At 43.9% G+C, this 23,794-nt stretch overlaps 1 protein-coding gene and 1 pseudogene across 4 annotated transcripts; both read left to right on the top strand.

Moving 5' to 3' along the window:
• Positions 1-3,595: 3,595 nt before the first annotated feature.
• LOC111144235 lies at positions 3,596-4,329 on the top strand (annotated as a pseudogene). The gene has a single exon (XR_002640376.1). The product of XR_002640376.1 is annotated as an intraflagellar transport protein 20 homolog pseudogene (transcript).
• A 6,367-nt stretch (positions 4,330-10,696) lies between these two features.
• Positions 10,697-22,601, top strand: LOC111144276 (cell death inducing DFFA like effector c). 3 transcript variants are annotated; one of them, XM_022498510.1, is made up of 6 exons: positions 10,697-10,766; positions 12,185-12,262; positions 13,190-13,343; positions 17,937-18,095; positions 18,186-18,373; positions 21,986-22,601. In XM_022498510.1, the coding sequence occupies exons 2-6, from the start codon at positions 12,210-12,212 to the stop codon at positions 22,146-22,148; spliced, it is 717 nt and encodes a 238-aa protein (XP_022354218.1). In that variant the 5' UTR covers positions 10,697-10,766; positions 12,185-12,209; the 3' UTR covers positions 22,149-22,601. The 3 variants fall into 3 exon arrangements, with proteins under 3 accessions (XP_022354218.1, XP_022354217.1, XP_022354219.1); XM_022498509.1 differs by lacking the exon at positions 10,697-10,766 and adding an exon at positions 11,915-11,932; XM_022498511.1 differs by lacking the exons at positions 10,697-10,766; positions 13,190-13,343 and having other exon boundaries at positions 12,242-12,262.
• The last annotated feature ends 1,193 nt before the right edge of the window (positions 22,602-23,794 follow it).

The following is a 23,794-nucleotide window of genomic DNA, read 5'->3' as shown; positions in this document are numbered from 1 at the left end:
GAGGAAGCAGGCTCCCCTAGAGAGCAGAGAGCCCAATGCGGGGCTCGATTCCAGGACTCGGAGATCATGACCTGAGCCGAAGGCAGCGGCTTAACCCACTGAGCCACCCAGGCGCCCCTGGATGGCATCTTTTTGCCCTCTACCTGGACCGTATCTCTTAAAGTGTTGAGCACTTTTACCTTCTTAAACTCTAAGAGTTTAAGACACCACTGTCCCCACTTCACAGATGGGGAAGTAATACTTAAAAAGGGTTCTGTAACTCCCAATAGGACACCTGATTGACAGTCTCAAAATATCTACCCATGGATTACTTACTTAATCATTGCAAAGAGAAAATAGTAACTTTACAGTGAAGAAACCTGGGGAACACCCCCTTAACGAAGTAATCAAAGTTAACTTGATCAGTAATGAGACAAACTGACATCTCCCGTCTTCTGTTACACTGAGGCCACAGCATCACTTCTGTGATATTTCTGCCAAAAACAAAAACATTCAACCTGAATCTAATTACGAAGCAATGATAGATAAATTGAAGGGCATTCTATAAGATAACTAGACTGTATTTTTTAATATGTCAAGGCTATGGGGATGCTGGGTGGCTCAGTTAGCAGAGTGTCTTGACTGTTCTTAGCCACAGATCTTGGTCTCAGGGTAGTGGGTTCAAGCCCTGTGGTGGCCTCCAGGCTTGGTGTAGAGCCTATTTAAAAAATAAAAATGTCAAAGCTATGAAAGAAAAAAAAAATTATGGGGGACCTGGGTGGCTTAGTTAGTTAAGCATCTGCCTTTGGCTCTGGTTATGATCCCAGAGAACAGGGATTGAGTCCTACTCAGCAGGGAGTCTGTTTCTCCCTCTCCCGCCCCTCCCCCCACTTATGCGCAGGCTCTCACTCTCTCTCAAATAAATAAATAAAATCTTTTTTAAAAAGAAAAGAAAGTTGTATTTCTTCTTTTTTTTTTTTTTTAAGATTTGTTTATTTGGGGGCGCCTGGGTGGCTCAGTGGGTTAAGCCGCTGCCTTCAGCTCAGGTCATGATCTCAGGGTCCTGGAATCGAGTCCCGCATCGGGCTCTCTGCTCAGCAGGGAGCCTGCTTCTCTCTCTCTCTCTCTCTCTCTCTGCCTGCCTCTCTGTCTACTTGTGATCTCTCTCTGTCAAATAAATAAATAAAATCTTAAAAAAAAAAAGATTTGTTTATTTGACAGACTGAGATCACAAGTAGGCAGAGAGGCAGGCAGAGAGAGAGGGGGAAGCAGGCTCCCCGTTGAGCAGAGAACCTGATGTGGGGCTCGATCCCAGGACCCTGGGATCATGACCTGAGCTGAAGGCAGAGGCTTTAACCCACTGAGCCACCCAGGTGCCCCGAAAGTTGTATTTCTTAAATAATAAGAAAGTCGAAATGACCATTTGATCCAAGAGCTGCAGAATGAATGTTGTGTTAGTAGGCATGAAAACAACCTTATTCTCATTATACATCTCCAAGAGAGCTCTTGGGTGACCAGGTACATTGTCAATGAGCAGTAACATTTGAAAGGAATCTTTTTTTTTTTAAAGCAGTACTTCTCAACAGTGGGCTTAAAATATTCAGTAAACCACGTTATAAACAGACAGGCTATCATCCAGGATTTACTGTTCCATGTATAGAGCATAGTCAGAGTAGATTTAGTATCACTTTTAAGGGCCCTGGGACTTTCGGAATGGCAAAAAAGCACTGACTTCAACTTCAAGTCACCAGCTGCACTCATCTCTAACAAGAAAGTCAGTCTGTCCTGTGAAGCTTTGAAGTCAGGCACTGACTTCTCTCTAGCTCTGAAAGTCCTAGATGGTATCTTCTTCCAGTAGAAGGCTGTTAATTCTACATATCATCTGTTGTTTAGTGTAGCCGCCTTCATTAATGATCTTAGCTAGATCTGGGTAAGTTGCTGCAGCTTCTACTTGCTGCTTTATCTTGCACTTTGATGTTATAGATTCCCTACGCCTCATGAACCACCTCTGCCAGCTTCACACTTCTCTTCTGCAGCTTCCGCACCTTGCTCAGCCTTCACAGAACTGAAAAGAGTTAGGGCCTTGCTCTCAATTAGTTTTTGGCTTAAGGGAATGTTGTGGCTGGTCTGATCTTTTATCCACACTACTAGAACTTTCCCTTTATCAGCAATAAGACTGTTTCACTTTCTTACCATTTGTGTATTCACTGAGGTAGCACTCTTACTTTCCTTTGCACCTTTTTCTTTGCACCCCAAATTTGGCTGTTTGGTGCAAGAGGCCTAGCTTTCGGCCTGTCTCAACTTTCAACACAGCTTCCTCACTAAGCTGAACCATTTTTAGCTTTTGATTTAAAGTGGAAGACTTGTGGTTCTTCCTTTCACTTGAACACTTAGAGGCCATTGTAGGATTATTAATTGGCCTAATTTCAATATTATTGTGTCTTAGGAAATATGGAGGCCTGAGGAGAAGGAGGGAGATGGAGAGAGAAATGGCCAAGTGGTGGGCAGTCACAACACACACATTTGTCAATGAAGTTCTCTGTCTTATATAGGCATAGCTCATGGTGGTGCCAAGTAATTACAATAGTAATGTCAAAGATCACTGATCACAGATCACCACAATAAGTAAAATAATAATGAAAAAATTTGAAATCACAAGAATTACCAAAATGTGACACAGAGACATGAAGCGAACAAATGCTGTTGGAAAAATGGCACGGATAGACTTGCTCAGTGTAGGGTTGCCACAAGCCTTCAATTTATGAAAAATGCACTGTGGAGCTCAATAAAGTGAAGCACCATAAAGCGAAACGCAGTGAGGTAAAATAAGCCTGTGTCTGTCTCCTCCCCCTACACTCTCCAGAACATCTTTTCTTGCCCTCTGCAAACTCTGCTGACTCTTTCGAATCCATCTTACTACTCCAGCAAAAATCACCTCTCCAACATCAGCTCCTACAGCTCTTGCTCAGTGAGTTGCAGTGTTTGTTTTTAAGATTTTACGTATTTATTTGACAGAGAGATCACAAGTAGGCAGAGAGGCAGGCAGAGGGAGAGGGGGAAGCAGGCTCCCCGCTGAGCAGAGGGCCTGATGCAGGTCTCAATCCCAGCACCCTGAGATTATGACCTGAGCTGAAGGCAGAGGCTTAACCCACTGAGCCACCCAGGCGCCCCGCAGTGTTTGTTAAGCCTGGTTTAAAACCATCTGTGCTAGAAGCACCTGGGTGGCTCAGTCATTAAACATCTGCTTTTGGCTCAGGTCAGGATCCCAGTGTCCTGGGATTGAGTCCCACATCAGGGTCCCTGCTCAGTTGTTGGGGGGTGGTGTCTGCTTCTCCCTCTCCCACTCCCCCTGTTTATGTTCCCTCTCTTGCTTTCTCTCTCTCTCTCTCTCTCTCTCTCTCTGTGTCAAATAAATAAATAAATAATTTTTAAAAAGACCATCTGTGATAGAATCACCCAGGATTTTTTTTTAATCACCCAGGATTCTTATTACAAGCATATATTTCAGTGGCAGCAGCTGAGGCCAGCGGGCAAGGTAAGATGCAGCTGACCCAGGAGAGAAGCTGCTGCCAGAATCAGCTTCTTCTGAAGCTTCCCCGCTACGGGGCTGGCAGCTATGGCCAAGGAGATCCAGGGTGAAGCAGGCTGCACTTTGATGAACTGGACAAGCTGCATGTGTGGGACCCTGAGGTTACCTAGCAGACCACAGAGCTCAAGGAAGAGTACAAGGACTCTGTGGACAAAATTAGCCAGTTTCAGAAAATAGTCGGTGGTTTACTTGAGCTTGTTGACCAATTTGCAAAAGAAGCAAAAAATGAGAAGATGAAGGCCATTGGTGCTCGGAACTTGTTCAAATCTATAGCAAAACTGAGAGAAGCCCAACAGCAGCCACTGCAAGCACTGACAGCAGAACAGAAAATGCAGCTTGGAAGGTATCGGGTTGAAGAGGAAGCTTTGTGTAAAATAGAAGCAGAACAAAATGAATTTATTGACCAATTTATTTTTCAGAAATGAACTGAAAATTTCATTTTATAGCTGGAGGGCCAAAAAACAAAACCAAACCCCAAAACCCTCTGTTCCGTCCCAGTGACTTGACTAGTGACCCACGTAGGTCCTGAGAGATGGTGGGTAAGGGACACAGCATCTCTAAAGGCAGAAAACTAATCTGAGGGAGCTTGTTGTAGAAATCTGTGCACATCTGCTGGTAAACACCCAGTGGCCATGGTGGTCCAGGCTCTCACCTCTCGGCATTCTTAGCCTGAACTGAGCAGTCTGAAAACTCTAATCCTTTTTTTTTTTTCTTTGTAAATTCACAAAGCTTTGGAAAGAAAGAGCAATAAATTACTGTTTTAAAAAATGAGTAAAAATAAAAGCATATATTTCTGGGGCACCTAGGTGATTCAGTCAGTTAAGCGGCCGGCTCTTGATTTTGGCTCAGGTCGTGATCTCAGAGTCCTGGGATCAAGCCCCTCTGGGGCCCTGCACTCAGTTGGGAGTCTGCTTGAGGATTTTCTCTCCCTCTCCCTCCAGCCCTCCCCTCATTTGTGCATGCTCTTTCTCTCTCTCAAATAAGTAAATCTTAAAAAAACACACACACACACACATAGGGGCACCTGGGTGGCTCAGTCAGTTGAGCATTTTGCTTTTCACTCAGGGCTCAGGTCATGATCCCAGGGTCCTGGGATAGAGCCCTGTGTCAGGCTCCCTGCTCCGCAGAAAGTCTGCTTTTCCCTCTCCCTCTGCTTGTTGCTCCTCCTGCTTGTGATCTCTCTCTGTCAAATAAATAAAGAAAAAATCTTTTAAAAATTAAAATAAAAACCCCATATATTTCTGGGTCTTACCCTCACCCAAATAAATCATTCTTCCAAACTGGGCCCGAGACCTTTATTTTTAATCTAAAATGTTGACTAGGCAATGCATTTATGTGGTTTAGAAATCAAACAATATAATAAATTTATGCACAATGAGTACATGAAAAGATGTCCAGCACTGTTAGTCATTAGGGAAATGCATTTTGAAATCTCTATGAGATACCACTTCACACCCAGTAGGATGGCTAAAATAAAAAAGACAGACCATAACAAGTGTTCCCATGGATATGGAGGAAATGGAACCCTCAAATATTGCTGGTAGGAATGTAAAATGGTGCAGCTACTTTGGAAAAATAGTTTGGCAGTACCTAAAAAAATAAGAATTACTAATATGGCCCAGCAATTCCATTCCTAGATATATACCCAACGGAAGTGACAATATATATCCACACAGGGATATATGTCTTGTACACATGGACGCCTGGGTGGCTCAGTCAGTTACATATCTGCCTTCAGCTCAGGTCATGATCCCAGGGTCCTGGGATCAACCCTTGCATTGGACTCCCTACTTAGTGGGGAGCCTGGTTCTCCTTCTGCCTGCACTCCCCCACTTGTGCTCTCTCCCACTCTGACAAATAAGTGAATAAAATCTTTAAAAAAATTGTTCACATGGGGCACCTGGGTGGCTCAGTGGGTTAAAGCCTCTGCCTTCAGCTCAGGTCATGATTCCAGGGTCCTGGGATCAAGCCCCTCATCTGGCTCTCTGCTCAGTAGGGAGCCTGCTTCCCTTCCTCCCTCTCTGCCTGCCTCTCTGCCTACTTGTGATCTCTGTCTGTCAAATAAATAAATAAAATCTTTTAAAAAAATTGTACACAAATGTTCATAGCAGAATTATTTATAATAGTTAAAAAGTAGAAACAACCCTATCTTCATCAGCTGATGAGTGGATAAAAAAAATGTGGCATCTCCATAAATGGAATATTATTTGGCAATGAAGAAGGATACATACTACTGCATGGGTGATATTATGACACATGAAATGCTAGTATAAAAGGACCCCATATTGTATAATTCTATTTATATGAAATATTTGGAATAGACCAAGCCATAAAGACCAAAAGTAGAGTAGTGGTTGACAGGAGGAAATACGGAGTAATTGTAATAGGTATGCAGTTTCTTTTTGAGGGCAATAAAAATATTCTATAATTACATAGCAATGATCGTCGGACAACTTCGTGAATATACTAAAAACCACTGAATTGTACATCTCAAAAGGGTGGACTTAATCATATGGGCATTATATCTCAATAAAGCTGTTATTTTATTTTAAAAAAATATTTTACTTATTCATTTGAGAAAGAGAAAGAGAGCAAGCATGAGCTGGATGAGGCGCAGAGGGAGAAGCAGGCTCTCCACTGAGCAGGGAACCCGACTGGGGGCTCAATCCCATAACTCTGGGATCATGACCTGAGCCAAAGGCAGATGCCTAACAACTGAGCCACCCTAGTGGCCCAAAGCTGTTATTTTAAAATGCAAATGGTCATGAGGGAAGGGCAATAATGGAAAAGTGTGATCACTTACAGCAGTGATTTGTTTTTGTTTGTTTTATTTTGTTTTACATAGGCTTCCGTGCCCAACATGGGGCTTGAACTCACAACCCCAAGATCAAGAGTCGCACACTATATGACTGAGCCAGCCGGGCCCCCCTAGAGCAGTGATTTGTAACTGCTTTTGTGCCATGGACATCTTTGGCAGCCTGGGGAACCCTTCTCAGAATGAAGTTTTTGGATGTACAAAATAAATTATATAACATTACAGTGAAAGCAAATTGTATCAAAATAAAGTTCTCAATTAAAAAAAATATATGCAGTGAAAACTCCTCCTCTCAACTCCACTCCCCATCCTCCTAGGTCTCAATCCAGTCTACCCGACTCCATCCAACCAAGGAAACACTTTGTGGTGGGTTTTTAAAATGTAATTGTATGTATTTCCAGAGTTTCTTGAAGTACATACAAACAAATGTAAAGTTACATTTTGGGACCCCTGGGTGGCTCAGTCAGTTAAGCGGCTGCCTTCAGCTCAGGTCATGATCCCAGGGTCCTGGGATCGAGCCCCGCATTAGGCTCCCTGCTCAGTGGGAAGCCTGCTTCTCCCTCTCCCACTCCCCTGCTTGTGTTCCCTCTCTCTGTCAGATAAATAAATAAAATCTTAAAAAAAATAAGGTTATATTCTTATTTTACACTTTCTTAAATACAGAGGCTACTGTATTATATACACTTAGTAAAGACCTTGCTTTTTGTTTCCATGTAACAATATATCTTAGAGATTTTCCCTAGATCAATACATAAGGAATATCCTCATTTTTTTTTTGGCTTCTTAGGATTATTTCATTGTATGAATATAAGATAATTTACTTAAACTGTCTCTCTTGTAGTACATTTGGATCATTTCCAATATTTTGCTATTACAAGCATAGCTTCATTTCATTCATGGGCAAGTAGATCTATATTCTGGAATCCCAGAAGTGGTATTGCTGGGTCAAAGAATATACGGTGTCTGTAATTTTGATAGATCTGGACACGTTGCCTTCCACAGAGGTTAGATCAATTACATTCTCACCAACAATGTGTGAGTGTGTCTGACTCTTTGCTTTCCCACAGCTTTGCCAACAACATTTGCTAGTCTGATGGGTGAAGAATCACATCTCTGCATAGTTTTGTGTTTTATTTCTATTTCTTTTATTAATTTCTATAAGTGGGATTAAATGTCTTTTTACATACTTAAGGCTCATTTGTATTTCATTTACCTGAACTATGTTCATATTCTTTGCCCAATTTTCTACCATTTTGTTGGTCTTAGTTTATGCAGAGAGGAGGGAGAAGAGAATGAGAAAGAGGGAGAGAGAGACAGATGCAGAAAAAGAGAGGGAAAGAGGGAGAGAGGTGGGGAAAGAGAGAGAGGAGATAAGCATCTTGCCTATTTTAGTTCCAATATAGCTTTCTTTCTGTATGTCATTTGACTCTGTTCAGGTATGACCAGCTGAACATGCAGAACACTTTTTTTTTTTTTTTTAAACTAGGCTCCATGCCCAGTGTGGAGCCCAATGCGGGGCTTGAACTCACAACCCTGAGATCAAGACCTGAGCTTAGATCAAGAATGAGATGCTTAACCAACTGAGCCACCCAAGTGCCCCCAGAATACTTTTAAAATATAGCTGAATACATAATCTTTTCTTTTATGGTTTCTCAATGTTGAGTCACACAGTTAGAGTCCTTCTCCACTCCAAATTATCTCAAATGATTTCTAGGCACTTCAGAGTTTGAGAACCATGCTCAGACATCTGCCTCTCCCACTAGAATGTAAGGTCCCCAGACTGGGACAAGAACTAAGGCATCTATGTCCCCAGCAGTCCATAGTGCCTGGCATAGCATAAATGCTCAAGAAAATGCTTGTTGAATAAGTAAATCCCAGAGGTTCAACACTATCCTCTCCTAAGGACTGTGAAGAATCCTCAGGCTCATGGAGCCATCCTCCACCCCAAGGCAGATGATCTTTGGTTTTAGCTTGCAGTTACTTTTTTTCTTCTTCCTCTTCTTCTTTTTTTAATCTGTGTCTGCTTCCCAGGGTGCCCTGGGAGTTTGTCATCAGGGACAGACTGCCTCTGAGTCATCCACTGATGCACAATCACGTGTTAGATGTTCAATAAATGTTTGAGGCATGAATGTCCAAGGGAGGGCCCCAACCTGTTCCCCAGAACTTCTTCTCTGAAGTACTTGTTTGTACTTCTTTTCTGGCTCTTGGACTGCCTTCAAGTTTAATGACTTGTGTTCCTGTCTCCTCACCCTGCTCATTCCTATCCCAGATCCTTTGCACTGGTATTTCCTTTGCCTTGAATGTTCCCCCAGGACTTCAAAAGATTGGCTTCTCAGCAGTAGAATTTAGCTCGAAGCTTACTGCCTTTGAGGCCTTGCCCAAACCTACAAGCCAGTATAGCTCTTCAGCCATTTGTTATCATACCACTTTGTTTTTTTCCCCCCTCGAATGTCATTATCTGAAATCCTTTTGTTTATTTGCATATTTGCACAAGACCTGAGTTCCCCTCTGCCCTAGGAATGTCAGCTCCTTGAAGTGTGGGACAAGGTTGTCTTCTTTCCTGCTGTATTCTCAGCCCCTCTGAGGGCTGGCACATAGTAAGTGCCTAATAAATATTTGTTGAATGAATGAATGAATGAATGAGTGAATAAATGATGGCTGTCTGGGAGCCAGGGAGGGATTTAGATATTAATAATAGGGGCACCTGGGTGGCTTGGTTGGGTGACTGACTCTTGATTCTGCTTCAGGTCGTGATCTCTGGTTCCTGGGATCAGGCTCCGCACTCAGCGGGGAGTCTGCTTCTCTCCCTCTCCCTTTGCCTTTCCCCTCGCTCACTCGCTTGTGCACACAAGTGCTCGCTCTCTCAAATAAATTAAGTAATTAATCTTTAAGATAATAATAATAGCAATAGTGATTTATTGAGCCCCAAGGATGCACTAAATTCTGCAGCAGGCATTTCATGATTATCTCATTCAACCTTCATGACAACCCAATGGGGTAGGAGCTATTTTTAATCCCTATTTGTCAGATCCAACTGAGGCTTAGAAGAATTACATCACACAGCCAATGCTATACCTCTAGCTCTCGAGTGGGGTTCCTGAGCAGTCACATCTTCAGGATCACCTAGGAAACTCTTAGAAATGGTTCCTTAGAATCCACCCCAGTCAGACTGAGTCAGAAACTCTGGAATGGGGCCCAGCAATCTGAATTTTAACAAGCTTTCCAGGTGATGATACACAGTGTGAAACACCTTGAGCTGAAACAAGATGACCTTGAACTCTTTTTTTTAAACAACTTTATGAATCACTTGTAAAAGTAGAAATAAACAAATAACAGTCAATGGCTTTTAGCATATTTTCAGTGTTGTTCAACCATAGCCAAAATGGACTGTGATTAGAATAATTGATTAGAACATTTTTGTCTCTCCTAAAAGAAACCCCATCACTCCCCATTAGAATCATTCCCCATTTCTTCTCCCTCCCTAGCTCTAAGCATCCACTAATTTATTTTTTCTTTTTATAGTTTTGCCTGTTCTGGACATTTCATACAAATATGTATGTGATCTTTTGTGACTGGCTTCTTTCACTTTGCATGTTTTCAAAGTTTATCCATGTAGTAGCATGTAATCCTTTTTAATTGACAAATAATATTCCATTTATGGATATGCCACATTTAAAGAATCCATTCATCAATTGATGAACATTCATTTCTGTCTTTTACCTATTGTGAACAACACTATGAAAACCATGGACATATGTTTTCATTTCTCTTGGATAATATATACAGGAGTAGGATTGCTGGGTCAAGGGTAAGACCTTATACTATTAACCACTACACATTTCAGCTAGTCTTAGTCTCTACTATTATTAAATAATTATATTATAACACCCATATTCACTTCCATCTATGAGCTGTCTTTGTTGCAAAGTCCTTCACTTTCATTATCACAAATCCTCACCTCAATCCCCTAACACAGGAATTATTATTGTCGTTATACGGGTGAGAGAAACTGGGGCTCACAGAAGTGAGACAGCTTGTCTACACTCAGCGAACTTGAGTGGGGCTGGGACCACAACCTACATGTGCCTATTTTCTGTGCCCTCTGTGCCTGATATCACGTCCTGAGCCATACCCTGTCCCAAAGTTTTCGAAACTTGCCTCTTCCCCTCCTTTTGGGCCTTTTCTGAAAGTTCGGCTGGCCTGAAGTCCCAAGGGTGAGAGCTACACACTCACTCCCCATGCTCTTTTCCCCAGATGGGGCTGAAGGCCAGGGGAGGGGCTTCCCTGGGAGCTGGAAATAAAATGGAGGGAGGGCTGTGCTGTGCAGTGCTGAACAGTTAGTTATCTTACCGGAGTTATCTTACTAGAGGCTGTAAGGGGAAGGTAAGTGTTTTCTTTTGGGATTTTGCAGGGGGAAGGGCTCCTGGAGAACAGGTGAGGTGGGCTCAGCATGGGGAGTGAGGAGCAAGGCTGAGACAGGTGGACTTGGGTAGTCCTAAGTGGGGGAGTTCACAGATAGGCTAGCCTAGGAAGTCCCCCTAATTGTTAAAAGGAAAGAGATACCCAACTGGGGAGGGGGTTCCTTGTTCCATGACCACCCCCTGGGCCCCCAGGCTTGTGCCTCTGCACCGGGAATAGAGAGAACATCCGAGGGCGAGGCACCCAAGGATTGGTGGGGCTAAGGCAGACACAGACACTGAGGCACACTTGGCTTGGAAGTAGGAAGGGCAAGATAAAGGGGGAACTGTGTGAGCCATCTAAAAAGGCTTTTCCAGAGCCTCTGTTTCCCCCATTTATAATGTTCTTGTCTGGTCTGTGTTGTCCACATAAAACTTTTCTCATCAGTAAATAAATAAATAAAATAAAATAAATAAAAAGGCTTTCCAAAGAGTGAAAAATAGTGAAGTTGGGGCTTCAAGGCTGCATATGGTTAGCCCTGCGCTGGTAGAGGACACTGCAGGTGATGGGACTTGTCAACGCAAAGGCTTGGAGCATGCAAGACCCAAGGCAGACAGGTTTAAGAGGAGAAAGTGGCAGGTGAGCCCAGGGCTATCAGCTAGATCTTTGGGTTCAGGATGGTTACTAGTAGCCATAAGCCATAGTGGCTGTTTCAATTCAAATTAGTTAACATTAAACAAAATTAAAAATCCATTCCTCCATTGTACTAGCCACATTTCAAGTGCTTGGTAGCCACATGAAGCTAGCAGTTGTGGTACTGGGGAGAAAGGATATAGAACATCTCCAACATCTGTCATCACAGAAAGTCCTTTTGGCCAGTGGGAAGCCTCAGAAGGTGTCTGGATTGTTCAAGGGCGCAAGAGAGAGCCTTTGTAGACTGGGCTGCCTGACCTGTGTGAGCCTGGCCTGGGAGGCGTCTGGGCTATAGGTGAGGAAAGAGTCTCCAGAAGAGGGGAGTGGTGTGACTCACCTCCTGCCAGCATGAAATGGACTCTGCCCCCAGGGACAAGACCCAACCAAGCAGGGCCTCTTCAGCCCCAGCTGGGGATCCCTGATCAGTGTGATCAGAGCCAGAGTCAGAGAAACATGGAGTGAGTAGTCCTGGGGATGGAGGGGCAGCTGCTGAGTGGGGTTGAGCTCAGGCCCTGAGGGGGTTTCCAGCTTGGTCCCAGTTGGCATGTGTGGGATGGGACAGGAGAAGGACTGGAAAAGTGTGTGTGGGAGTTGCGAGGAGATACCAGAGTGGAGGTTAGCTGGATGGGGGTGGGGTTGCACTGTGTCAAATGATGAGTGAGAGGGAGCCTTGTATTCCTACCCTAACTAACTTTCTGCTTCCTTCCCAGGTCCAAAACTATCCAGGTGACAAGGATGGAATATGCCATGAAGTCCCTCAGCCTTCTCTACCCCAAGTCCTTGTCCAGGTGAGGAGAGCCAAGGGTGGAAGCAAAGGGGAGCCACTTGGGAGCAGTAAGGCAGACCTTTTCAAACTTCAAAGCGCTTATAAGTTCCCTGGGCATTTTGTTAAATGCAGATGTCGATTTAGTAGGTCTGGAGTGGGGCCCAAGATTTTGCACTTCTTTTTTCTTAATTAGAGAGAGAGAGTGGAGCTCTTGAGTAGGGGTGGGGGGCACAAGAGGGAGAGAGAATCTTAAGCAGGCTCCATACTCAGTGCAGAGCCCAAAGCAGGGCTCAGTCTCAGGACCCTGAGATCATGAGCAGAGCTGAAATCAAGAGTTGGACATTTAACCAACCGAGCCACCAGGCGCCCCCATTCTGGATCTCATTTAAACCTGATTACAACTTTTGGAAGTGGGGATTATGACACCAAATTAATAGATGGGGGCACTGAGGCACAGATTGGGTGCTCTCAGTCACCTAGCCAATAGGTAGTGGAGCCAGGATTCAGGCTTGGGTCTGACTCAAAAACCCAGGCCCCTTCACCACTTAATTTCACTTTACAGATGGGAAGAGAGAGGCCAAGAGAGGAAAGTGGAACTGGGGGGATGTGGGATGGGTCCCCTATCACCTTGCTACTCATCATGGTCAGCGCCAATGAACAGCACCAATGCCACTTGGAAATTTATTAGACATTTGGAATCCCAGACTCCACTGAGACCTACTGAATCAGACTGAGATCCCCAGAGGAAATATATGTTCGTTAATGTTTGAGATGTACTGATCTAACAAGGCCTTTGAGCAACACTAGTAAGACTTAGAGCAGGGCTGGTGGTAGTGGAGGAGAAAAAATATGAGATCAACCTACAGGGGAAGGGAAGCGAGTGTCTTGCAGTGGGGTAAGGGCTAGGAGGCAGCAGACAACTCATTCTGATGCTCTAAATTGTCCCCAGGCATGTGGCCATGAGCACCTCGGTGGTGACCCAGCAGCTCTTGTCTGAGTCCAGCCAGGAGGCCCCCAAGGCCCGGCCCTGCAGAGTAAGCACTGCTGACCGGAGCGTACGGAAGGGGATCATGGCGCACAGTCTCAAGGACCTCCTGCACAAGGTGAGGGACAGGACTGCCCTCAGCACAGCCCAATCACTGGGACTGTGGCTGAGAGCTGACCATGCCAGCTGCCTCTGTCCTCCAGGTTATGAGCTGGGAGTTCAGCCAGGATGGACTTCATGAGTTAGATGGTGAAATATCTCCTTCCTGATGCCAGCTCTAATGAGTTGGTAGGGGCTGCCTGGAGTGCTGTCCACTGGATTAGTGACCGGGGGGAAGGCAGAATATTGCCATCCTATACTAATAGTAGGCCAGTGGTATTTTCAGAGTCCATTTTTCTTGTTAGAAGGACCCTTAGATTCCCTTTTCCATTGTACACACACCTGGAAGTTGGGGAAATAGGCAAGATTTTAGAGAGTCTCTTCCTCATCTCCTCCCTTCAGCCAGAGCAAGTCTTCAATCCATCTCCTACGCTGGCTTTCCAAGGAAGGCTTTTTAATCGCTGTGGAAGACATTAAACTATCAATCAGGTAAGCATCCAGAGCGGGAAACCAAAGACACATGGCTCTTGTGGATAGCAGTTAACAGCAGGCAAGAATGACACCCTTCCCCATTTCCATGCTTCTTCTTTCCCACTGCCTCTCCTACAGCCTCATCTAATCTGGCTCCATATTAATCTTGTGCTTCACTGCCCCATTAGCTTATCAGCTGAAGGTGACGGGACCCCTGCTGCTATCCAAGCCCAGTTGCCTGGCACAGATCATACATTTGGATTAGGCATCTGATTACTACAGTCTACAGTTTAACATAGAGAAATCATAGCTGACCTAAGCCTCTATTCCAGAGTACTTCCCCTGTTTCTGTGAATTAGGTCTGTTCTTCTTCATGGGAGCCCATTTCCCCTCTCTTGTGGCTTGTGGCTGGGACACACCATTTCGTATCACCTGAATCAAAAGGTCTCTTCTACACTTGAGTCTAGACTTGCTAATGTTTTTCACCTGAGATCTGGGGACCACCTCTTGTACCAAAATGGATTTGTTGCACACGACTTCCCAGACTGCAGTCCCTGGGTTATGAGTGAGGCTCAGGGGTTGTCATTTTTAGCAGGTTCTTCAGGACATTCTTATCCACTGAGTTTGGGAACCCCAAGTTAGAGTCCTAACTCCAAAGGATGCAGGGAGGTACAATAGTGAGAGTCCATCTTTTCAGCATGGAACAAAGGTTAAAAGTGAATTCCCTATGACTCTGCAATTGCACTACTTGGTATTTACCCCAAAGATACAGATGTAGTGAAAAGAAGGGCCTTCTGTACCCCAATGTTTATGGCAGCAATGGCCACGGTCTCCAAACTGTGGAAAGAACCAAGATGCCCTTCAACGGACGAATGGATAAGGAAGATGTGGTCCATATACACTATGGAGTATTATGCCTCCATCAGAAAGGATGAATACCCAACTTTTGTAGCAACATGGACAGGACTGGAAGAGATTATGCTGAGTGAAATAAGTCAAGCAGAGAGAGTCAATTATCATATGGTTTCACTTATTTGTGGAGCATAACAAATAGCATGGAGGACAAGGGGAGATGGAGAGGAGAAGGGAGTTGAGGGAAATTGGAAGGGGAGGTGAACCATGAGAGACTATGGACTCTGAAAAATAATCTGAGGGTTTTGAAGGGGCGGGGGGTGGGAGGTTGGGGGAACCAGGTGGTGGGTATTAGAGAGGGCACGGATTGCATGGAGCACTGGGTGTGGTGCAAAAACAATGAATACTGTTATGCTGAAAATAAAAAAAATAATTAATTAATTAAATTTAATTTTTAAAAAAAGTGAATCTTACTGATCAAGTGGAGGGAGACATCAACTATGTAGACTGCTTTTCCAAGTTTGGCAATGTGATGAAAGGAGCAAAGAGAGTGAGGGAAAAAGAGCAAGGTTATATGGTTGGCAGTGACTAGATTATTAGTCCCTATTGGCCATGGCAAAGAACAGAGGGGTTTCATTTTAAAAGACCACAGTAAGCCTTTGGAGGATTTTTTCAAAAATTAATTTTGAAAGAATCTCAAACTAACAGAAGTTGCAAGAACAATACTAGGCTTCCTAAATCACTTGAGAGGAGGTTGCCAACAGATGCTTCTTATTCTTGAATACTTCAGTGTATCTTTTCTACAAACAAGAATATTCTCCTATATAATTGAAATATACTGGGATTTTTTTTTTTAAAGATTTTATTTATTTATTTGACAGAGAGAGATCACAAGTAGACGGAGAGGCAGGCAGAGAGAGAGAGAGAGAGAGGGAAGCAGGCTCCCCGCTGAGCAGAGAGCCCAATGTGGGACTCGATCCCAGGACTCTGAGATCATGACCTGAGCCGAAGGCAGCGGCTTAACCCACTGAGCCACCCAGGCACCCTATACTGGGATTTAAACCCAGGCTGTCTTGTCATACACTTTTGCATTTAACCATTGTGAGGACTCTAAGACTATACTTGCCTCAACTATTTGGATGATGAAATGAGTTCAGATAAATGAGATAACTTTCCTACATTCAGAATAATGTAAGGGAGCTAGAATTCAGATGCAGGTCTCTTTAACTCTAGAGCTACACTATCCAATGCAGTAGTTACTAGTTACATGTGGTTACTGAACTCTTGAAATGAGGCTAGTTGAAACTGAGATGAGCTAAAGTATAAGTAACACACAAGATTTTGAAGACTTAATATGAAAAAAATGTAAAATCCTAAATTTTATCCCAACTTTATGTTGAAATCATATTTTAGATGGAATTAAATCTATTACAAGTATCATGCAACTATTAGAAAATTTAAAATTACATATGTATGATACAGAGCATCTATGAAAAACTCACAGCTAACAACATGCTTAATGGGAAATTCTGAAAACTTTCCCCTTAAGATCAAGATTAAGATAAGGGTATCTGTTCTTGCCACTTCTACACAACATGGTGCTGGAGGTTCTATCCAGGCTAATCAACAAGAAAATAAAACAAAAGGCACCCTGATTGGAAGGGAAGGGGTAAAACTATGCCTATTTGCAGATATAAAACCCTACAGAACACACACACACACACACACACACAGAGCTAATAAATGGGTTCAGCAAGGTTGCATGATATAGGGTTGCAAGATATAAGATCGATATATAAAAATCAATTGTATTTCTATACACTGCCAACAAATAATCTGAAAATAAAATTAAGAAAATGAGGGGGGAAAATGAGGGGGCACCTGAGTGGCTCAATTGGTTAAGCATCCAACTCTTGATCTCAGCTCAGGTCTTGATCTCAGGGTTGTGAGTTCAGGTCCTGTGTCGAGCTCCATGCTGGATGTGGAGCCTATCTTAAAAAAAAAAAATGAGTTTATTCATAATAGCATCAATAAGAATAGAATGTTTAAGAATAACTTTAACAGGGGCGCCTGGGTGGCTCAGTGGGTTAAAGCCTCTGCCTTCAGCTCGGGTTATGATCTCAGGGTCCTGGGATTGAGCCCCGCATCAGGATCTCTGCTCAGCAGGGAGCCTGCTTCCTCCTCTCTCTGCCTGCCTCTTTGCCTACTTGCGATCTCTGTCTGACAAATAAATAAATAAAATCTTTTTTAAAAAAGTAATATATTGAGGCACCTGGGTGGCTCAGTCAGTTCAGTGTCTTCCTTCTGGGGTGCCTGGGTGGCTCAGTGGGTTAAGCCTCTGCCTTCAGCTCAGGTTATGATCTCAGGGTCCTGGGATCGAGCCCCGCATCGGGCTCTCTGCTCAGCAGGGAGCCTGCTACCCGCCCCTCCGACCTCTCTTTGCCTGCCTCTCCGCCTACTTGTGATCTCTGTCAAAAAAATAAATAAAATCTTTTTTAAAAAAAGTGTATTCCTTCTGCTCAGGTCATGATCCTAAGGTCCTGGTATCAAGCCCCACGTGGGGGGGGGGGCGGGGGCGGGTCCCAGCTCAGCGGGGAACCTGCTTCTCCTTCTGCCTTCTACTCCCCCTGCTTGTGCTCTTTCACTCTCTCTCAAATAAATAAATGAAATCTTTTTAAAAATGTGGATATTATTCAGCCATAAAAAGAAATGAGTCATATTACAACATAGACGAACAATGAAAACATACTGAGGGAAAGAAGTCAGTCTAAAAAGACCACATATGATTCCATTTATATGAAATGTCCAGAATGGGCAAATCCAAAAAGAGACAAACAGTAAAGGTTGCCATGGGTTGGGGCATGGGAAATGAAGGCTAATGGATAATGGGTTTCTTTTGGGATGATGAAAATGTTCTGAAATTGGATAGTCGTGATGGTTGTACAACTTTGTGAATGTACTAAAAAACACTGAATTATATATTTTAAAAGGATGAATTTTATGGCATGTGAATTGTATCTTAATAAAAAGTTACGTATGTGACTCCCACTATATTTTTACCGAACAGCACTGTTCTAGAACATAACCATGAATCCAGGTACCAAGAAAGACCATAATATAGAATCTTTGGATGGTGATCCCATAGCAAGAGCCTGGGTTCCAGTCCCATTTCCCATAGATCCTTATCCACTTGTTCTTTCCCTGGCAGCTGAGATGATGCAATACGGGTCTTCCTCATGCTCTGTGGCTGCATGGGGATGGCAGAAGCTTCACTGAATTTATTTTCCAGGTCCGGGACACCCTGATGCTGGCAGACAAGCCCTTCCTTCTGGTGCTGGAGGAAGATGGTACAACTGTAGAGACAGAAGAGTATTTCCAAGCCCTGGCAGATGATACAGTGTTCATGGTTCTCCAGAAGGGGCAGAAATGGCAGCCCCCATCCAGACAGGTGAGTTTCCACGTGTGTAGGGGGGAGAACATTGGGGAGTCTGGAAGAAGTCCTTGGGAGGGTGCCAACCACAGCCTTGTCTTGATACAGGGTACTAGGCACCAACTTTCCCTCTCCCGTAAGCCTGCCAAGAAGATTGATGTGGCTCGCGTAACCTTTGACCTATATAAGATGAACCCACAGGACTTCATTGGTTGCCTGAATGTGAAGGCCACTCTGTATGGCACATACTCCCTTTCCTATAACCTGCAGTGCTACCGGGCCAAGCACATCATGAAGTGAGTGAATTGGGATTTGCTGGGGATAGGGTGGGTATTCAGCAATGAGGGAACTCCGCTCTGCTCACATGAGCCTGGGACTAGTGTTGACAAGACATGAGAATTAGCATTTGTCTAGAATGTTACGGTTGAATTAGTGCTTTAGAGTATGCCAAAGGGATACACATACTCCTCCAGGTGGAACTGGGATATATTATTTTTCTAATTACCTTCCACTATAACAACTACTTTTTTTCCACCTAAAATAGTAAGTAGTTTTCTAATCAATTTTTAAAAAGTGAACATGTGTCAAAGATTTTAGTGAACTCATTAATTAAAGAGAGAACCAGCAAGAAGTTACAATCAGTTCAGAGAATTAAAAAAACCACCAATACATACAGGTCCATCAAGAATGCTGAGATAACTGGGCGCCTGGGTGGCTCAGTCAGTTGAGTTGCCAACTCTTGGTTTCAGCTCAGGTTATGATCTCAGGGTGATGGGATCGAGCCCCATGTCGGGCTCTGCCCTCTACCTGGGGAGTCTGCTTGGGGTTTTCTCTCTCCCTCTGGTTCTGTCCCTCCCCTCTCCCTCATAAATAAATAAATCTTAAAAAGAAAAAAGAATGAGATAACTTCATAGATACAAAATTGGATTTCTCCCTGTGGGTGGGAGGGACAAAATAAATGTCCTTCCACAGATGGAAATAATTTGCACGTCTATGGACAATAGTCACTTGTATTATCTAATGAACTTCTTTTCAACATTTTACTTTATTTTTGAAAGTTTAATCAAGTAACACAGGAAGCATGAGAACATGTTAAATCGTAAGACAAGTACCGTGATGGTGATGTCTCCCAATTTCAGCTGTTCCACTGGCATTCAAGTGAATTCTTACCCTATCAGGTGGAGGCAGCCACTGAGGCAGAGACATCCAACTCTTCCAAAGCCACAAAGCTAGGGAGTAGCAGAGCATGGCCTCTCGCCAGTTTCTTCTAACACATGTTCTACTCCTCTCCTATTGCTTCACTTAGTGTCTACTGGGCACCCACTGGGTGCCTGGCCCTATGATGTAAGCTAAAGATCCAGAGATAAACAAGATGTCAGAACAAGTTCCATGATGGCAAGACTTTTTATTGCCTCCAATACCTTGGTGAATCCTGACACATAGCAGTAATTCAGATCATTGCAGAATGAATGAAGATACATCTGATCCTTGTTCTTAGAGGCCTTCTGAGAAGTCCTGCTCAGGGTCCCCAGAGTTCTGCCAGAACATAGCTAGAGTAGACCAAACCTTCTTGGCTTTTTTTTTTTTTAAATCAGTTGTGTGTGTGTGTGTGTGTGTGTGTGTGTGTGTGTGTGTGTGTGTGTTTAAGATTTTATTTGTTTATTTGAGAGAGAGAGAGTGAGAGAGAGCACAAGCAGGAGAAGCCGCAGGCAGAGCAGGCAGAAGGGGAAGCAGGCTCCCCACTAAGCAAGGAGCCCGATGCAGGCTCCCCACTAAGCAAGGACCCTGGGATCATGACCTGAGCTGAAGGCAGATGCTTAATGGACTAAGCGACCCAGGCACCCCTTCTTGGCTTTCTGAGCTTCTTCTGTGCATAGCCAGTCTGGAGATGAGGGACCTGAGGTGTGTTTGCCAGAGAGGACACCCAATGTCAGGCTTGCACCTAGTTCTGTGGCTACAAGTCCCATATTCCTCCCATACTATATCATGCCCCATGTTGATCTGGGCTTGCTGCTGATAGTTTGCAAATTTCAAAATCTAGAGCAAGAAGCTTCAGCTTTTAAACTCAGTGCATTTAGGGGAAGTATGACTCTCAGACCTAAACACAGCAGATATGTTGGTATCAAAAAACCAGCAAGCTGGCGTGTGTGTGGTGACTTAGTGTTGTCAGCTAGTTTTATTATTACTGTTGTAGTAAAACACATAAAATTGACCACTTTAACCATTTTAAAGTGTACAATTCAGTGGTGTTAAGTACATTCACAATGTTGTATAACAGTTATCACTATCAATTTCCAGAACTTTTTCATCATCTTAAACTGAAATTCTGTCCCCATTAAACACTAACTTTCCACTCCCTCTTCTTCCAGCCCCTGGTTACCAGTGTGTTACTTTCTTTCTCTGTTAATTTGCCGACTCTAGATATCTTACACAGTGCTTGTTCTTTTGTGACTGGTTTATGTCACTGAGCATAATGTTACCAAGGTTCATCTATGTTGTAACAAGTTGTCAGAACTTCATTCCTATTTATGGCTGGACAGCTGGTTTTAAGCTTCTGTTCTGTAATTTGAGGTACAGCCTTTAAAATTTTAAAGAAGGGGCGCCTGGGTGGCTCAGCTGGTTTAGCATCCAACTCTTGGTTTCAGCTCAGGTAATGATCTCAGGGTTGTGAGATCAAGCCCCTTATTGGCTGGGTGGGGGGAGGGTCTATGATGGGGCAGGGAGCCTGCTGGAGATTTTCTCCTCCTTCTGTCTCTCCCCCATTTATTCTCTCTCACTCTCCCCCTGCCTCTTTCTCCTTAAAATAAAGAAATAAATCTTTTTAAAAATAAATAAAAATTTAGAGAATTTTCATGTGTAGATGTTTATAGTTCTAATTATCTTTCTGCCTCCCCATACCTTAACCATAAGTTCATTTATCGAATACAGGTTAATAGTTTGAAAGTTTTTTTAAAAAATATTTTATTTATTTATTTGACAGAGTTCACAAGTAGGCAGAGAGGCAGGCAGAGAGAGAAAGAGAGGAGGAAGCAGGCTTTCTGCTAAGCAGAGAGCCTGATGCAGGGCTTGATCCCAGGTCCCTGGGATTATGACCTGAGCTGAAGGCAGAGGCTTTAACCCACTGAGCCACCCAGGTGCTCCCAGTTTGAGAGTTTTAATACCAGCCAGAAAGTCTTTATTTTCCTTTTTCCCCCCTCCCTAACCACCCCCACCCAGGACTAATAATCTCTTTTAAACAGATCTGGATAAGAACATGGTTAAAGTGGTCAAACATTCTACCAGTTATTCTTGTTTTGCCCTACTCATCTACCTGTTAGGATCCCAAGGAAGTGATCTCATATTGTTTCAACCTCATAACCCTGTGAGGCATCGAAATGGTATGATCCTATTTGATAGATGGAAAAGCAGAAGCTCAGAACTCTAGTGGTTGGCCACGCTTCACATAGCTGAGAAGACCGGATTAGAATGCTGGCCTATCTGACTCGAGTCCTGTTCTCAGTACATCAAAACACTAGGCATAGGGGATCTTCATGTCCAGTACCCTGAAAATTAGCTAGACCACACATGACTTGGAAATCTAGAACAGAGGTCATGAAGGACAGCGCCACGGTATGGAGATTCATGTGGCTGGCCCAAAGTAGTATTACAAAAAGTAAAGGTCTTATTAAATGAGCTTGAACTTTGCATGAGAAAATAGCGAGGTTTTGGACATCTCAATGAAAGTATGATGCCAGGCAATGCCTATAGACCATCTCCCATTTGCTGAGGGAGGATAGCATCCACTCCTGTTGACACACCATGCTACGGTTTATGAAACTGTGGAGGTAGCATGGAGGGGGAGACATTTAGAGGATGCAGAGAGAGGTTTTCTTTGTGGTTTGACTCTAGTGCCTTTTTCTTCCACCCAGGGAAGTTCTTCGTTGGGCCCTCCTCAGCATGCAGACCACAGGCCATGTGCTGCTGGGCACCTCCTGTTATATGCAGCAGCTCCTGGATGCCACAGAGGGAGGGCAACCCCCTGAGAGCAAGGCCCAATCTCTCATCCCAGCCTGTCTGAAGACACTGCAGTGACACCTCCAGTCCCTGGAGGCACTCCCCAAAGACCAGACTGTGGTCCCCATGCTCAGCTAGTAGCCGCCACTGGCTGGCAGCTAGACACGTCTTACCTCACCACACCCTCCTCACCCACGCAGGACCATGAAGGAAGCAGCCTTCCCAGGGAGAAAGGCTGGAAACCTGAGGGTTCTTAGCCTGGCCCAGCTCCTTCCTGTCCAGGGTAGCTTAGCTGACCAAGAAAGGTCACCAGCAGGCTAGGCACAAAGTCTGCCCCTCACTTACTGTCTTCACACGCTCCCCACCTCCTGGCCTCCCAGCCCTAATACTCCTGAGTGAACCACCAAGTCTGCTAGCGTATGATATTAGAGAGCTCACATTATATTATTTATGCTGATACATCTTTGCTTGTGTTCTTTGGGGCTGGAGGGTGGGGCTCTATCTGGAAGGTTGGAAAGGTCTGAGGGAAGAGAGGGATCTATTGTCAAACCATTTTTCAAAATGTGGGGTTACAGGAAATGGGATTTCTTCTACCAACAAAAAAAACATTTGATTCTGGAATTAATGTCTGCTTAATCAGAGACTTGAGGAGACCAGGTAATTGATATGATAAAGGACAATTTCCAAAATAAATTTGTCTACCAGAAGGGCTTTGAATGGCAGGGTGAGACTAAGGCACTCTTCTAATTTCTCAGTGTTGCATTTTATTACAACCTTTTAAGTGTTTAGTTGGGAAAGGACCCATTAGGGCATAACACAACCCTCCTGTCAATGCAAAGCTCTTCCTAGCTTGCCAGAAGCTTATCTTTCATGTTCAACACTATCAACTTCAGGATTTCAAAATGAGCTGTTACTTAGCCACAAAGAATATTAGTTTCTCATCAGTGACATCTGGGATTTTTCGACCTACAGCAACTCAAACAAGATAAGCATGAAAGGCCAAGTTTGTAGGTGACTGTGCTTTAGTGTGTGGCTCTCTGATCCAAAAATATGTCATTTCTGCCCCTGAATATAAAGCCTTTTTGGGTTTTAAATACAGAGTTCTGCCTTACGAAACCTAGAGTCTGCAAAGTTTTTGCTGGCAGCCGATCCAAACCTGCAGCCATGTGTGGGAGGAGCTGCAGAGCTAGCAAAAACATACTTACTATTCTGGGCTTTCTCCTGCTCCTACATTTAAGGCCAGAGGCCTGGCTCAGTGTTACCCTGGCTGCATGGGGTAGGCCTTTCCCATGGAGGCATGATGTTTACATCAACACAGAAGATATTCCTGGTCAATACTTGCAGAGGCTGCAGCCTACCTGCTGCCCCCCCCTTTTTACATTTAAGTATTTTTTTTAAAGTAAATGCTACACCCAGTGCTCAGTGTGGGGCTCGCACTCACAACCCCAAGATCAAGAGTCACATGCTCTACCAATTGAGCCAGCAGCACTTTTATTAAAAAAAAAAAAAACCTTTTTAAAATTTTTTTAGATTTTATTTATTTATTTTAGAAAGAGAGAGAATGTACGAGAAGGAGGAGTGGCAGACAGAGACAGAAGCAGTTTCCCTGCTGAACAGGGAGCCTGATACAAGACTCGATCCCAGGACCCCAGGATCATGACCTGAGCCAAAGGCAGACATTTAACCAACTGAGCCACCCAGGGGTCCCTTCAAAAATTTTTTTA

This window comes from Enhydra lutris, unplaced genomic scaffold (assembly GCF_002288905.1).
Source record: "Enhydra lutris kenyoni isolate GAN:26980312 unplaced genomic scaffold, ASM228890v2 scaffoldscaffold10, whole genome shotgun sequence".
NCBI lineage: Eukaryota > Metazoa > Chordata > Mammalia > Carnivora > Mustelidae > Enhydra > Enhydra lutris.
The sequence above is the reverse complement of the archived record's forward strand: the minus strand, read 5'-3'. Positions and strand labels throughout refer to the sequence as shown.

Coding starts and splice junctions, on each gene's coding strand:
- LOC111144276 (XM_022498509.1), top strand. Junction 12,263..13,189: donor TACCCCAAGTCCTTGTCCAG/GTGAGGAGAGCC, acceptor AATTGTCCCCAG/GCATGTGGCCATGAGCACCT. Junction 13,344..17,936: donor TCAAGGACCTCCTGCACAAG/GTGAGGGACAGG, acceptor TTTATTTTCCAG/GTCCGGGACACCCTGATGCT.